The sequence below is a fragment of the Sceloporus occidentalis genome, unplaced genomic scaffold, assembly GCF_023333645.1.
Source record: "Sceloporus occidentalis isolate IW3139 unplaced genomic scaffold, rSceOcc1.0.p SCAF_2, whole genome shotgun sequence".
In the NCBI taxonomy this organism is placed as follows: domain Eukaryota; kingdom Metazoa; phylum Chordata; class Lepidosauria; order Squamata; family Phrynosomatidae; genus Sceloporus; species Sceloporus occidentalis.
This window is the reverse complement of record NW_028316982.1, coordinates 273,314,318-273,330,319: the sequence shown is the minus strand read 5'-3', so window position 1 is coordinate 273,330,319 and position 16,002 is coordinate 273,314,318. Positions and strand designations below refer to the sequence as shown.

Below are 16,002 nucleotides of genomic sequence, written 5' to 3'. Positions count from 1 at the left end.
CCCCAAGATGAATCTGTTGTGTTTTGGCCAGACTTGTTCAGAGTGAGTTTGCTACCATTGCCTTCCTCTGAGGCTGAAAGAATGTGACTTGCCTGAGGTCATCCAGTGGGCTTCTTTGCCTAAGCAAGATCCAAACCCTGGTCTCCAGATGGGAGGTAGGATCATACCTTCTAGGAACTGAATACCTGTCAGTTCCTCATTAATGAGTATGAACTAGGAGGATACTGGGGGCTCTGCCACCTCTTTAAGACTTGTCTTGGGACTAACTCAGCTGTATCTTCTACCTTCACCACATATTGATATATCGTGAGCCCTGAATTAATAGCTGTTTCTGCAGCATTGTAGTTATTTCTGGGGAGCAATGCATACAAGGAAATGGAGACACATTTCTTTCAGGAGACCATCCAGAATGGATTGCTTGTATAATTCAAAGATAAACCTGTGTTTGTAGAATCGGTATGTAGAGTGATCTTGTTGTAGCCCCTTTGAGACTAACTGAAATAAAGAAGTTGGCAGCATGAGCTTTCATAGACTAAAGTCTACTTCCTCAGATGCATATATTATATATGTATCTGTGGAAGTAGACCGAAGTGTATGAAAGCTCATGCTGCCAACTTCTTTCTTTCAGTTAGTCTCAAAGAGGATACAAGATGGCTCTATGTATGGATTGCTTGTATGCTGGTCCTGAAAACGTGAGATTAGGGATCACACATACATGTAGATTATGAATATGTCTCTTTTTGGATGGGGAATGGGAGCTGTTCTCTAGCTGTTCACTTCCCATTCGAAACCTTTAGGCAGGAAGAAAGAGGGCACATCCTTGTGCCTTCCCCTTTTCCATTTTCATCATTTCAGTTGCCTTTGTCCACTATTGCTATTGCAGGGCTTGAGAGCTACTAGGCATTCCACCCTCCCACTGTCCTGATTTGACAAGGACAGCCCCAAGTAATCCCTTGTCACCCACTTATTCAATTGCTTCTACAATATCCCAGTTGTTCTCTTCCCATTTCCCCTTTTGTCTTCAGCTTACCTCACTAAGCTGCAAACTGAGCTAAAAGTGCAAAGGTAGTTTGCATTCAATTAAGGATAGAAAGAAGGGGGGCAGAACCTTTCCCTTTCCAGTAGGTTCAGGCAAAAGCAAACTGATGCAGCCTGTTCCTGCTTGCATGCTCTTCCGCAATAGCATTTGCCCTCTAAACCATGCTCTGATGTCACTCGGCCACATGTATTCCGGTTTTCATCTGTGAAACACCGGAGTGCATGTTGACATTGGACCTTGGTTTATGTGTTATTTTTAAAGGGTATTTTTATGCCCTCATTCTTTGTGTGTCTGTGCCTTCATGTTGCCTTATGTCCCCAAACGGTGCCCTTTAAGAGGTTTTGGATTTCAGCTCCCAGAAGCCTCTTCTATGTTGGCCAATAGTCTGGGATTCTGGGAGCTGATGTCCAAAATACGTTAAAGGGCACAGTTTTGGGACTACTGCCTGATGATGACCCCATGAATTTTTCATAGGGTTTTCTTACTCAAATAATACTCACAAGTGGTTTTGCCAGTTCCGAAATGTAGGCTACAGCACCGGATATTCATTGGCTGTCTCCCATCCAAGTACTAACAAGGCTTCACCCTGCTTAGCTTCCAAGATCAGGAGGGATCTGGTGCCTTTAGTACAACATCCAAAAAAGCATTTTTGTGTAATCCTGAGTTGCCCGTGTGTATGCCAATAACAGAATTCGAACCATATATATTTTCAAAATGGAATTGTAGTGCCTTATGATTCTGGATGTTCCTGTTTTATCCTTCCAGCAGCAGTTTTAATGCCATATGTGGGGCTCCCACCATCAATAACCCTAAATGCTTCTTCTGCATGTAGTACCCAATGCAACCCAAGTCCCCTGAGAAGGCAGGTACTTTCTTCACTCCCAGGAGAAGAAAGGAAGGAAGCAGGTAAGCAGGCAGAGATGCTGCCAAGGACAAAAGGCATTTAAAAGACAGCAAGAACAAGATTAACACTGGCAAATCCAGCATGAATAGCAAGTAACTCTGCACCTCTGATGGAGATGGTCCATATTAGCTCCTCATTGTGTCTTTGCAAACAGAGAAATGCTTAATCAGATTATGCACAAACACATTCCTGAGCATGGACAGAAAGTCCTTCCTAAATTGTCCAAAAGAGGGTATGTAAGAAGAGCCCTGACCTGACAAAAGGAGGGACCACGCTGCTCCTGGATGTCCTTCCCCACAGTGGCCAACCAGCCACACCAGTAGGAATCCATTGGCTGGACAGGAGTCATAGAGTTGGAAAAGACCCCAAGGGTCATCCAGTCCAACCCCATTCTGCCATGCAAGAACTCACAAGCAAAGTATCCCCATTGACAGATGGCCATCAAAATATCCAATGGAGTGTCTTTCACTGTCAAACAGCTCTAACTGTCAAGACGTCCCTCCTAATGTTGAGGAGGAATCTCTTTTGGAGCTTGCATCCAGAGACTAGGACCCGGAGCAATGGATGCAAGCTGCAGGAAAAGAGATTCCACCTCAACATTAGGAGGAACTTCCTGACAGTAAGGGCTGTTCGAATGTGGAACACACTCCTTCCTCAGAGAGTGATAGAGTCTCCTTCCTTGGAGGTCTTCAAACGGAGGCTGGATGGCCATCTCTCGGGGATGCTTTGATTGTGAGTTCCTGCATGGCAGGGGGTTGGACTGGATGGCCATTCTTGGGGTCTCTTCCAACTCTATGATTCTATGTTCCTGGTCCTAGTCTCTGGACCAGCAGAAAACAAGCTTGCTCCAGCCTCACTATGGCACCCCTTCAAATACTTAAACAGGGCTATCACCTCTTAACCTTCTCCTGTTAACCGTTACATGGATTTGCAATTGGTTGACTGGCGAAACCCAAAGGGTGGTCAGCAATGGCTTCTCCTTCATCCTGGAGAGAAGTGACCAGTGGGTTGTCCAGTGGGGTTCTGTCCTGGGCCCAGTTTGCTATTCAACATCTTTATCAATGATTTGGAGGAAGGAATAGAGGACTTGCTTATCAAATTTGCAGATGACACCAAATTAGGAGGAGTAGCTAATACCCCAGAGGACAGAATCAAAATTCAAAATGACCTCAATAGATTAGAAAGCGAGGTCAAAACTAACAAAATGAACTTCAACACAAAGAAATGTACGGTTCTGCACTTAGGAAGAAAAAATGAAATGCATAGATATAGGATGGGGGACACATGGTTGACAAGACTATGTCCGGGCACAAAACAAGGTGTTGGTTATGACCTACAAAGCCCTATATGGCTCAGGTTCGAGTTACTTGCGGGACCGCCTCTCCCCATACAATCCGCCCCGCACCCTTAGAACATCGGGCAACAATTTATTAGAAACTACGAATCCCAAATATGCTTCCACTTCACGAAGAGCCTTTTCAGGAAGGGATCTGAGACTCTGGAACAGCCTTCCTGAGGAGCTCCAATTGGCACCCTCACTAGAGATATTCAGGAAAGCAGTGAAAACTGAACTATTTCGTCAAGCATATCCAGATATGTGATAAGATAATGACTGACATGCCCCTGAATGAGATGCTGCTTATTTGCCAATTGTACTGTATTGTGTATTGTATGGTTATTCTTAACCATTAGTTAATATGTTGGATCTAATCTTTATAATTGGTTAGAGAATTTTAATTATATGTACTGTGATTTTATTAGTCTGTAACCCCGCTTTGATCCAATTGGGAGAGGCAGGGAAACATAAATTATTTATTTATTTATTTTTATTATTATTATTATTATTAAGTGTGAAAGGGATCTAGATCATGCTGAACATGAGTCAAAAGTGTGATGCAACAGCTAAAAAGGCCAATGCAATTTTAGCCTGTATCAATAGAAGTATAGTGTCCAGATCAAGAGAAGTAACCGTGCCACTGTACTCCGCTCTGGTCAGGCCCCACCTGGAATATTGTGTCCAGTTCTGGGCAAAGCAATTCAAAAAGGACATTGGGAAACTGGAGCCATGTGTCCAAAGGAGGGAGACCAAAATGGTGAAGGGTCTGGAAACCATGAAGCCCTATGAGGAATGACTTAGTGAGCTGGGGATGTTTAGCTTGGAGAAGAGACAGTTAAGGGGTGATATGATAGCCCTGTTTAAATACTAGAAGAGATGTCATATTGAGGAGGGAGCAAGCTTGTTTTCTGCTGCTTCAGAGAACAGCACCTGGAACAATGGATGCAAGCTCCAGCAAAAGAGATTCCATCTAAACTTTAGATAGAACTTCTTGAGAGTAAGGGCTGTTCGACGGTGGAACACACTCCATCATTGGAGAGTGGCAGAGTCTCCTCCTTTGGATGCCTTTTAGCAGAGGCTGAATGGCCATCTGTTGGGGATGCTTTGCTTGAGAGTTCCTGCATGGCAGAAGAAGGGGGTTGGACTGGATGGCCCTTCTTGGGGTCTCCTCCAATTCTATGCTTCTAGGATTCAAACTTTCTAGAAGATGGGTTAGCCTTTCATTCCACCCAGCATTCATTCCCAAGGGGACTGTGTGACACTTGAATGCAAACGTCAGGATTACAAAAGAGGAGGAGGCAGACGAAATGATTGTCCTGCTAGCACATGGGTTGCATAACATCACCTGCTCTGGGAGAAACACAATCTTCTTTTACATAAGTGCAGAACCAAGGCTAGCCCTTGCTTGCCTGCAAAAGGCTCTTACAATCACATGCTCTTGGTTAGAGTAGACCCATTCAATCAATGGTTGAATGGCAAGTCAGCATCCAGGTAAATCCTATTCATTCAAGACAAACAATTGCATGGAATCCCATGAGAAATGTTTGCCCTTGTAGAACACCAGTTACACAACCAGGAACCCAATACATCTGTTGCACAACAGTGAAAAGAAATGCAATTGCAGATGGCAAAGAATTGACACAGGAGTAGGAGGACACTGAGTGGATCCTGGCCAGTGGGGCAGGGAGGGCAATGCAATGCAATGGCAAAACCACAGAATTCAGGGGTCATACTGGGCAGGGTAAAACATACATATGGGCCAAACCGAGTGCCATGGTTGCCTTCCAACCAGTGTGGAAAAGTTACTTTTTAAAGAATACAACTCCCAGAATCCTTGTCTGAGTGGATGCAGAGGAGTTTAGTCTCTTTCTTTGGTGGTTACACCCCACTGTTTGCAGCTTAAAGACTCCTTGCCCCTAGATTTTAGGGGGACCTGTCACATGGGTGCCCAAATCCCGTGGATAAATGGGGCTTAGATCCCAGGAATGTCCTGCAGAAGCGGCATTGTTTTCAGACACTTTGGGTTAATTGAACATGAACGCGACATTAACCCTTGCAGAAAATGGACAAAATCATGCCACTTTTTACTTTTGAGACCACAAGGACCATCCAGTTCAACCCCATCCAGCCATGCAGGAATTCACAATCAAACCAACCCCAATAGAGGGCCATCAAGCCTTATAGAGTGATAGAATCATAGAGTTGGAAAAGACCCCAAGGGCCATCCAGTCCAACCCCCTTCTGCCATGCAGGAACTCACAATCAAAGCATCCCCAATGACAGGTGGCCATCCAGCCTCTGCTTAAAGGCCTCCAAGGAAGGAGACTCCACTACGCTCCGAGGGAATTTGTTCCACTGTCAAACAGCCTTTACTGTCAGGAAGTTCCTCTTAAAGTTGAGCTGGAATCTCTTTTCCTGGAGCTTGCATCCATTGCTCCTTGTCCTGTTCCCTGGAGCAGCAGAAAACAAGCTTGCTCCCTCCTCAAGATGGCATCCCTTTCAAATACTTAAACAGGGCTCTATCATATCATCTCTTAACCATCTCTTCTCCAGGCTAAACATCTCCAGCTCCCTAGAAAGTCTCTTCTCATAAGGCATGCTTTCCAGGCCCTTCACCATTTTGGTGATCCTCCTCTGGACCCACTCCCAAAGGCTGGAAGGCTAGTCTTGGGGAAATGCATGCCAGGATTTTGGCACCGGGTCAAAGCTGTCCCTCCTGAAAGGTGATGGCTCCTGCTGAACCTTGTCTTGAAATCCAATCTGTTTTCCTGGTATTTACTAAGCACCTGTAAGTTTCACTTACAGGGCAGGTACCTATAAAAGGCGTGTGAATGAGACTGGAGCCAGAGCATCCAGTTGAATGCCCAGCCATGGAGCCTGGAGGGGCCTTGACCATCTTCCTGGGCATCTGCCTCTCCTGCCTAGCCCTCCTTTCTGCCTGGAAGCGAATGCACAAGGAGGGGAAGCTGCCCCCGGGTCCCACCCCTCTGCCCTTCATCGGCAACCTGCTCCAAGTGAAGACTGATGATGCCTTCAAGTCCTTCTTGGCAGTGAGTTTTTGCCCCCGTCTTTGGCATGAGAAACTCTGGAGAGGATGGGGCTGGTGGAACCACTGTGTGAGCATTTGAACCCAGGGCACTTGCCTGTTGTGTGTTCAAGAGCTCTCATGCTTCAGATTGCAGGAGTGTAGAGGAGTGTCCTTCTTTGGAGGCTTTTGTCACAGGGAGGGCTTTGATTGAGAGTTCCTGCATGGCAGAAGGGGGTTGGACTGGATAGCTCCTGGGGTCTCTTGCAACTCTAGGATTCTATGATTCAACAGGGAGAAATGTAAGGTACTGCACTTGGGGTGGAAAAATGAAATGCACAGGTATAGGATGGGGGTCACCTGGCTTAAGGAGACTTACACCACTTGCGCAATTGTGCCTAATACACTGGATAATTGCGGGTTCCTACCTGTTTAAACTTCCAATATTCCCCGTGTGATAAACTCCTAAGAGCTACCATCACTATCAGTTAATCCTGTCTTGTGCAGATCATCCCTTATGTCTTTCCTGAATATCCCACCAATCCCTGGATGGTTCCCAAATTCTTGTGTTATTAAGGAAAGGGTGGGAGACTTCGCTCCATCCACTTTTGTCCATGTTACCTGTGATTTTTTAATATATAAACCTCTGTTTTGCAACACACACACACCGATTCCCAACTGCCTGTGAACTCTTGAGCTTTGGTTTCTCCTGCAGCTGAAGGACAAATATGGCCCCGTGTTCACGGTTCATCTGGGACCCCGCCGAGTTGTGGTCCTTTGTGGGCATGAAGCAGTGAAGGAAGCCTTGGTGGATCAAGCTGAGGAATTCAGTGGGAGAGGAGAGCTGGCCTCCCTTGACCGCAACTTCAACGGTTTTGGTAAGTAGACTTACAATCATAGAGTTAGAAGAGACCCCAGGGGCCATCCAGTCCCTGACATGCAGGAACTCTCACTCAAAGCATCCCTGACAGATGGCCATCCAGCCTCTGTTTAAAGACCTCCAAGGAAGGAGACTCCACTACACTCCAAGGAAGGAGTGTGTTCCACTGTCGAACAGCCCTTACTGTCAGGAGGTTCCTCCTAATGTTGAGCTGGAATCTCTTTTGCTGTAGCTTGCATCCATTGCGCCATTGTGTCCTGTTCTCTGGAGCAGCAGAAAACAAGCTTACTCCCTCCTCAATGTGACATCCCTTCAAGTATTTAAACAGGGCTATCATATCACTTAGGAGAGTGCTGGAGAGTGGTTGATTTCTTCCAACTCTAGGATTCTATGATTCTAAGTTAGAGGAGGGTAGATTTCAATTGATTCCATTAGGAAGAACTTTTTTTACCGCAAGAGCTGTCTGACAGTGGAACACTTTCTCTTGGAGGGCGATGGAGTCTCCTTCTTTGTTTAGGATGTTTTTAAACAGTGGCTGGATGGTCATCTGTCCCAGTCAGGGCTTGGATGGTCTTTCTGCCTGGCAAAAGGGGATTGGACTGGATGGCCCCTTGGGGTTTCTTCCAACTCTATCAATGTCCATGGGGGCTTCAGAGAGCCTTCCAGACTGAGCCATGTATTTGGGGAAAGGAGCAGCCTTCTTACCACCACCACCCTCTAGTATAATAAGCACTGGACTGGAGCAAAACAACTTTACACCTTGCAGTCCTGCCCAGGCTGTCCTCCACAGTCAACACTTGCCCCTTCCTTTCCAGGGGTCGCTTTGGCCAATGGGGAACGATGGAAGCAGCTGCGCCGCTTTTCCCTGACCACCCTGAGGAATTTTGGGATGGGGAAGCGGTCCATTGAAGCGCGGATCCAGGAGGAGGCTCAGTACCTGATGGAGGAATTCAGGAAGACCCAAGGTTGGTGCTGGCCACCTGCATCAGTTGCTTCCAGGGGTCGCGGGAGGGGTCTATCCTAGGTGGGACCCATGGCTCTCCCTTCCATCCTTGCCAGGTCTGCCCTTTGAACCCACTTTCTTCTTGAGCCGCACGGTCTCCAACGTCATCAGCTCAGTTGTCTTTGGCAGCCGCTTTGACTACGAAGACAGGACCTTCCTCTCCTTGCTGCACATGATAAATGAAAGCTTCATTGAGATGAGCACCCCATGGGCACAGGTAAGTGGGCAACAGGCGAGGGAAGGAAACTCACCTTCCACCAGATAAGAGGAAAATGTTCCACTCCTGGAGGTTCCTTGCAATTCTCCAACTCTTAGGAGCTGGAAAAAAATTCCAAGAAGTTGTTTTGCAAGAATCCAAGAAGAACTGGGCTTTGGGTAAAGAATTAAAAATATGTTTGCCCTTGTAGAGCATCGGAGTTGATAACTTCGGCCAGAATCTTGTTGAGGACCGATGTCTTCATATGTGGACATGCCTCTGCAGGAATTACAATGGGACAGTTCCATGGCATCTCTATCCAACAAAGGGCCGCTGTTACATTACTATGTAGGAGAGTCAGGAAAATGACCAATGCACAACAGGGATCAATGCGCATCACTCCCACTGTGTATTGGGACACTGGCCAACACAAATCAGTAGAGCCTGATGCACATAGGGCCACTCTTGCTGGGGTCCTGTGTATGCATCTTTGCAATTCACTAACAGGGTTTCTTAGCACCTCTATTACATAGGTAAGTCTACGTAAAGTTACAAGTGGAGCATGCCCTTTTTGTGCCTCACCCATAAATCCAGCAAATGAAGTAAGGGGATGGTGTGATAGATACCTTGTCTGGAACCAATCTGATGCCGCTGGTGCATGGAGAGGGCCTCTAGTCAAAAGTCTATGTAGGAGAATGTTATTTAGCTCAAAATATTGGGTTAGGCTACAAATAACCCTCGAGACAATTTCCCTTCGTGTATACCAATAGAAAGGTGGATTCAAAGGAATTGTGCAAAGGCAAACTTCTTATGAGTAAATCTTTCTTTTATTGGGAGAAAACCATACAGCAAGTCAATAACACACACATCTTCATACAAGACTCAGGAAATAAGAGAGGAGGTTTGAATAGATGGAGGCAGAACTGATGGCGATACTTACACAAGCGAAGACTTGCTTCAGGATCCAACTGGTTGAGGTGGCATGGGACTCAGTCACTGAGTGAAGGATTGGGCTGGAGCTAGTTTGGAGAGCACAGTGACAAAGTGTCCCCATGAACACCAAGCTAGCACTCTACGGAAGGCTTTGGGGGACCTTATATAGGCCAGATCTAGCCTCTGGGTAAAAGTGATCCCACATCAGTGGGTGAAATCATGGTCTGGCAGTACTGAGGGTGGGCATGGGTGCTTCATTAAGCCTATCAGGCTCATCCAGTGAGACATCCTTCGGATAATGGAGGTGCCAATATCCCATTTAGCAACTCCCAAACTGTCTGCTTAGCATGTCCCAAGGGTTTTTTCCCCAATGGTATTACCTGTTTGGCATCTTTGGATGTGTTGTGGACATGTCCCCTTGCCTTAGGGATTATGGAGGACTGCCTGGCAGGGTCCATCTGGGGTCATATGGAAAATTACACACACACACACCAAAATTCAGAATATCTCAGTGTTGGTAACAGACCACTCAAGCATTGCTCTTCCTTCCAGCTCTATGACATGTATTCCTGCATCATGCAATACCTGCCTGGGAGGCACAACCGTATCTACCACCTCATTGAGGAGCTGAAGGACTTCATTGCTGAGAAAGTCAAAGTCAATCAGACAACGCTCGATCCCAACAACCCACGAGATTTCATCGACTGCTTCCTTATCCAGATGGAGAAGGTGCCAGAAAGAAGCATGCCAGGCCAAGGAAATGCCCGACTTGGGCTTGTCCTTTCATTTCTGGAAAAGGGTCTGTGGGGTGCAGGGAGGAAGATACCAAGTTAAGAAGATTCATATGGATCCAGGGGTGTCACTAGAGGGATGCTGTCCCAAACACAGACTGGGCAACCAGCCAAAGGCTAGTTGCTACACAGCTGATAGTGTGACATGGCACCAACTAATGAGCAAGCAAAGGAATCAAGGAGTCCTAGTAGTAAACCACAAGCTGAACATGAGTCAACAGTGTGATGCGGCAGCTAAAAAGGCCAACACAATTTTAGGCTGCATCAATAGAAGTATAGTGTCTAGATCAAGGCAAGTAATGGTGCCATACTATTCTGCTTTGGTCAGGCCCCACCTGGAATATTACTGTGTCCAGTTCTGGGCTCCACAATTAAAAACGATGTTGAGAAGCCAAAGCATGTCCAAAAGAGGGCCACCAAAATGGTGAAGGGTCTTGAAACCATGCCTTATGAGGAGAGACTTAGGGAACTGGGGATGTTTAGCCTGGAGAAAAGAAGGCTAAGAAGTGATATGAGCGCCCTGTTTAGGGGTGTCATACTGAGGAAGGGCTTGAGGAGGTTTCAGAGGATTTATAGGGAGCAGCAATTAATTAAGCAGCAGCTGAGTTTAATGACGGGACACTGACAGGATGAGCACAATGTCGTATGAAAATCTTTTCACAATCATGCAATGAGGATGGGAAAAGGACAGGACAAAGACATCCACCCACCCTCTGATAATCTCCTTTGAGTCCAGGTCCATGTTCTGGGAGCAGGACGTGACAGCTGCAAGGGGTATGGACCACACCGGATGCCACTTCAGAATGGGGTGCTAAAACATTGGTGGGAAGGGGGGCTGAAATTCTGGGTCTGGCAGCTTTGCTGGCTGGGTGTGAAAGCGAAGTTTCACCAGATGCAGAAAGGCCGTTGAAGAAAGAAAGGAAGGAAGGGGGTATTAAAAATGATCCACATGGGTCTCAAATATACTAGGTATGCCACTGTACATATCTATGGTTGAATTATATTTAAGGGACAGTGTCCTCCTCACCCCATCTCAGAAGAACACAAGAGGATTTTTAAAAACAGACATGAAGGAGAAAAGGCAGTTGGAATACAGATTGGAGCTCTGCCGCTGGAGGGAAATGCTGCCACATGTCCACCTTTAGAGCCACGAAAACTGAGAAGGGAAGCAGATGTGATGGGGATCTGCATATTTATGCATGGGATAGAGAAGGGTTTGTTTTTCTCTCTTTGAAAGCATGACTGGGGTGGACAGGAGACTGAGAATGTTCAAGAGGATGTTCTCATGGCACATAATTATGGGGCTGCCAATGGTTATGGGGTGGCGGTGGCTCTAGGGAACCTGCAAGTTAAGACTTAGTCAGCTTGGTGCTCTGGGCGCTTATTGCCAACAGCATTATTATTATTATTATTATTATTATTATTATTATTATTATTTATTTCTAGAGCGCTGTAATTATACACAGCGCTGTACAAAGTCGGTAAAATTAAGGAGTATATAAAAGCCTGCCCAAGGCGTACACTCTAAGATAATAACAATTAACTAGAGGAATAGATAAAATTACCATGTAAAAAGAAAAGACAAAACAAGACAGCAGGGGAAATCTATGGCCTTCATGCCCTCATTCAAGACACCCACTTCCTTTGTTTCCCCCCAAGGAAAAGGGGAACCCCTCCAGTGAATTCAACATGAAGAATTTGGTCCTCACTACCCTCAATTTGTTCTTTGCTGGAACAGAGACGGTCAGCTCTACCCTGAGATATGGCTTCCTTTTCCTGTTGAAACACCCAGAAGTAGAAGGTAAGGTGGGCACTTGGATCGGGGCTGGCTATATGGCTGGGATCCTCTTGCCATGATACACACATGCAAGTTCTCTTATGTAGCACCTTTGAGCCTAACTAAAAGAAAGAAGTTGGCAGCATGAGCTTTCATAGACTTTGGTGGAGTGGAAACCAGGCACAGGCATATATATGCCATTGGTATGTGAGGATGTCAGTTCAAATGACAAATCCTTTGTGTGTGGAAATGAAGTTGCAGGTCCAGTTTTAACGATGGTCGTTAGTGCACAAAGGCATAGGGAACTGGTCTCTGTGCATAAAGATGAAATGGCAGATCCAGTTTTGCAATGGGACTGGCCTCTGGTGAGAGGAAGAGTTGTGCACAGCATACTGTGTCAGCAATGCCCTTCAGCACTTTACATTGGGCAAACCAGTCAGTCTTTGCACCAAAGGATAAAATAAATGGACATAAATCAGACATTAGGAATGGGAATATACAAGAACCGGTGGCAGAACATTTCCGTCTCCCTGGGCATTCCCTCTCAGTCCTCGGAACAGCAGTCCTTGAACAAAAGAACTACAAAGGTAGATGGGAAAGAGAAACAGCAGAACTAGAATTCATCCATAAACTACTGTCCCTCAGCAATGGATTGAACAAAGACAATGGTTTCCTGACACACTACACACACTTCAACACTGTCTGACCCCATCCTCATGGAGCTGCCCCACATGCATCTCTTCCCCTCCCCACAGGCCAGTCCCATTGCAAAACTGGGTCTGCCAGTTTATCTCCATGCACCATGACCAGTTCCCTATGTCTTTGTGCACTAAGGACCATCACTAAAAAGGGACCTGCAACTTCATTTCCATACACAAAGGATTTGTCATTTGGATTGACAACTTCACATACCAATGGCATATATTGGCTTCCACTCCACCAAATGCATCTGAGGAAGTAGCCTGGTGGCCCTTGGGGTCTCTTCCAACTCTATGATTCTGTGACATCTGGCATCTTCTGGTTTCCCAACTCTCAAAGATGTTCTAAGCATGATGCCCTTCCACCAGCCCCAGGAAACCTATACCTAAAACCTTTCTTTTAATGTTGTTTTGGCAGAGAAAGTCCACCAGGAAATCGATCATGTCATTGGGCACCACCGTATCCCTGGCATTGAGGACAGGATGAACATGCCCTACACAGACGCCGTCATCCATGAGATCCAGAGGCTGACGGACATTGTCCCCTTGGGCGTGCCGCACACCGTGACCCGGGACACCCACTTCAGGGGGTACCTCCTCCCCAAGGTGAGACACGGCTGGAGCCCCATTGCGGGAGACCGGTGGGATATAAATCCTTGAAATAAAATAAACATAAAATGGGGAGCCAGGAAAGGAAGGAAGGAAAAGGGATGAATATACATTTGTGTGTATAGCTGTTGTTGTGTGCCTTCAAGCCACTTCTGACTTATGGGACCCTAAAGTGACCCTACGATGGGGTTTTCTTGTCAAAATTTGGTCAGAGGGGGTTTGCCATTGCCTTCCCCTGAGGCTGAGAGAATGTGACTTGCCCAAGATCACCCAGTGGGTTTCCATGGTCAAACTGGGAATTGAACCCTGGTCTCCAGAGTTGCCAGCTTGGTATAGTAGTTTGAGCATTGGACTATGTCTCTGTATTGTTGTTGTTGCTAGCTGCCCTGGAGTGGGTTCTGACTCATGCCTTTCTTGTGGAAGAGACATCTCCAGGAGTCCCTCTCCTCCGCTGCATTCTTGCCCAGATCCCGCAATAAGCCCTTGCCCATAATAAGCCCCTAACTGAGTCTCTCCATCTGGTCTGTGGTCTTCCTCGCTTTCTTCCTCCCTCCTCCTTTCCTAGCATTATTGTTTCTTCTAGTGACCTGTGCCTTCTCCTGATGTGGCCAAAGTACGATAGTCTCTGCTTGACCGTCTTTGCTTCCAAGGAGAGCCCTGGTCTGATCTGTCCAAGGACCCATTTGTTGGTCTTCTTGGCTCTCCATGGGATCATCCTAAGGACCACATTTTGAATGCATTGGTTTTCTGTCTGTCTGCTTCCTCCACTGTCCAGCTCTCCCATCCATTCATGGGGATGATGGGGAATACAGTGGCCTGGACCATTCTGACTTTGCTGCTCAGTTGCATGTCTTTGCTCTTCAGTAGCTTTTCCGGTTCCTTCATAGCTGCCCTTCCCATTCCTAATCTCCTTATTTCTTGCCTGCAGTCTCCATTCTGGTCAAGGCTTCATCCTAGAGATGGGCTTTCTTTACTATTTCAATTTCCTCATTGTCTAGATTGAATTTGAGTATTTCTTCTGCGGTCATTCTTTTTGTTTTATGTTCAGCATCAGACGTTTTGCGCTTTCATCTTGGACCTTCCTTATTAACTGTTCCAATTCCTGAATGCCTTCTTCTACTATTTTGGTGTCATTGTCCGCATTACCTTCGGTTGCTAATGTCGCTTCCTCCTATCTTCACTCCTCCTTTTTCTGATTCCAATTCTCCTTTTCTGATGATGTTTTCAGCATATAAGTTAAACAAGGAAGGGGATAGGATGCAGCCTTGCTTGGCCCCTATCCCAGGGTTTGATTCGAAGCTCGGCCATGAAACCCACCAGGTGAAACCCCTTGTGCAAGTAACACTCTCTCAGCCTCAGGGGAAAGCAATGGGAAACTTCCTCCATCTTGCCAAGGAAACCCCAGGATAGGTTTGCCTTAGGGTTGCCATAAATCAGAAATGACTTTGAAGGCACACAACAACCAATATATGTATCTATGTATTGATGTATGTATAATTTTATTTACTTAATTTCCCCCTCCATTCCCGCAGCCCAGGCTCCAAGGTGGCACACAACCCCTTTTTTGCATGCCCCCTTTTGGCACGTCTGCTCTCTTTCCAAGGGCAGGCGGTTATCCAAGCGTGCCTTTTGCTGAACGGGACCACTCAGCCTCGCCTTTCTTTTCTTGTGTAGTATAGTCCTCTTGTAGTGAAAACAGACATCAACTTGTCTTGCTAACTGGCCAATATTCACAACGGTACAACTTTGGATGCTGCATTACAGAATGTAGTTCAGTTCTAGCAATTTCTAATTCATCTTTGCACAGAGCACTGTCTAATACAAATGAGATTTATACACGAGATTTCCATGGCACTTAAAATGCCCCCGTCTGTCCTCGGTTTCTTCCAGGGTACCAACGTCTTCCCCTTACTTGGCTCAGTCTTACGTGATCCCAAATACTTCAGCAACCCTGAGAAATTCAACCCTGAGCACTTTCTAGATGAGAACGGCCGCTTCAAGAAGAACGATGCCTTTGTGCCCTTTTCCTCAGGTACCGGCTTCCTTTCTGCTTCCTTCTTGCTTCATTCATTCAAACGCATATTGCAGGAATGAGAGTATCTAAAGAGTTGCAAGGGCTTGCAAGGGCTTGCAAGGGCCATGTAGCTCAACCCCACCACCATAGGTGCATAGTTTCATAGAATCATAGAGTGGGAAGAGACCCCAAGGGCCATTCAGCCCAACCCTATTCTGCCATGCAGGAACTCTCAATCAAAGCATCCCTGACAGATGGTCATCCAGCCTCTGCTTAAAGACCTCCAAGGAAAGAGGCTCCACCACAGTCTCCAAAAGAGTGTGTTCCACCATTGAATATCCCTTACTGTCTGGAAGTGTCCAGATGTGTCCTCCTGGCTAATGGCCTTTGCCCGGCCTTCCTTCTCTCCTCCAGGGAAGCGTGTCTGCCTGGGGGAAGCCATGGCCCGCATGGAGCTCTTCCTCTACTTCACCACCGTCCTGCAGAACTTCCGCCTGAGAGCCCTGGTGCCCCCCAGAGAGATTGACCTCTGCCCCCGGATCAGTGGGTTCGGGAACATCCCCCCCGCCTACCAGCTGTGCCTGGAGCCTCGCTGACCCCAGCCTTGGCCTTGCGTCCGTTTTAGGGCAAAGGCACCCTCCTCCTGTGTGCCTCTTGGTGACCGCAAGAGTGGTGCCTCTCCCTGCTCAAACTGTATCAGAACCGCGCATACAGACACAAAGTTTTGGAGGTCACTTATGCCCATAACACTTTGGAGATGGTGGCGGTGGCATGTCTTTCCTCTTTCCTCCTGTCTG

At 46.7% G+C, this 16,002-nt stretch overlaps 1 protein-coding gene across 1 annotated transcript; it reads left to right on the top strand.

The window, feature by feature from the left end:
* The first annotated feature begins 1,930 nt into the window (after positions 1–1,930).
* LOC149320227 (cytochrome P450 2G1-like) lies at positions 1,931–15,801 on the top strand. Its single transcript, XM_089508302.1, has 10 exons — positions 1,931–1,945; positions 6,085–6,329; positions 7,020–7,182; positions 8,000–8,149; positions 8,244–8,404; positions 9,869–10,045; positions 11,767–11,908; positions 13,001–13,188; positions 15,082–15,223; positions 15,620–15,801. Exons 2-10 carry the CDS (start codon positions 6,111–6,113, stop codon positions 15,799–15,801), a joined length of 1,524 nt encoding a protein of 507 aa, XP_089364428.1. The 5' UTR covers positions 1,931–1,945; positions 6,085–6,110.
* The last annotated feature ends 201 nt before the right edge of the window (positions 15,802–16,002 follow it).

What these genes read in the sequence shown, in the direction of transcription:
- LOC149320227 (XM_089508302.1), top strand. Translation starts at nt 6,111, where the DNA reads ATGAGACTGGAGCCAGAGCATCCAGTTGAATGCCCAGCCATGGAGCCT. An exon ending in TCCTTATCCAGATGGAGAAG is followed by an intron (nt 10,046 to 11,766) that starts GTGCCAGAAAGA and finishes TTTCCCCCCAAG; the next exon opens with GAAAAGGGGAACCCCTCCAG. An exon ending in GGGGGTACCTCCTCCCCAAG is followed by an intron (nt 13,189 to 15,081) that starts GTGAGACACGGC and finishes GGTTTCTTCCAG; the next exon opens with GGTACCAACGTCTTCCCCTT.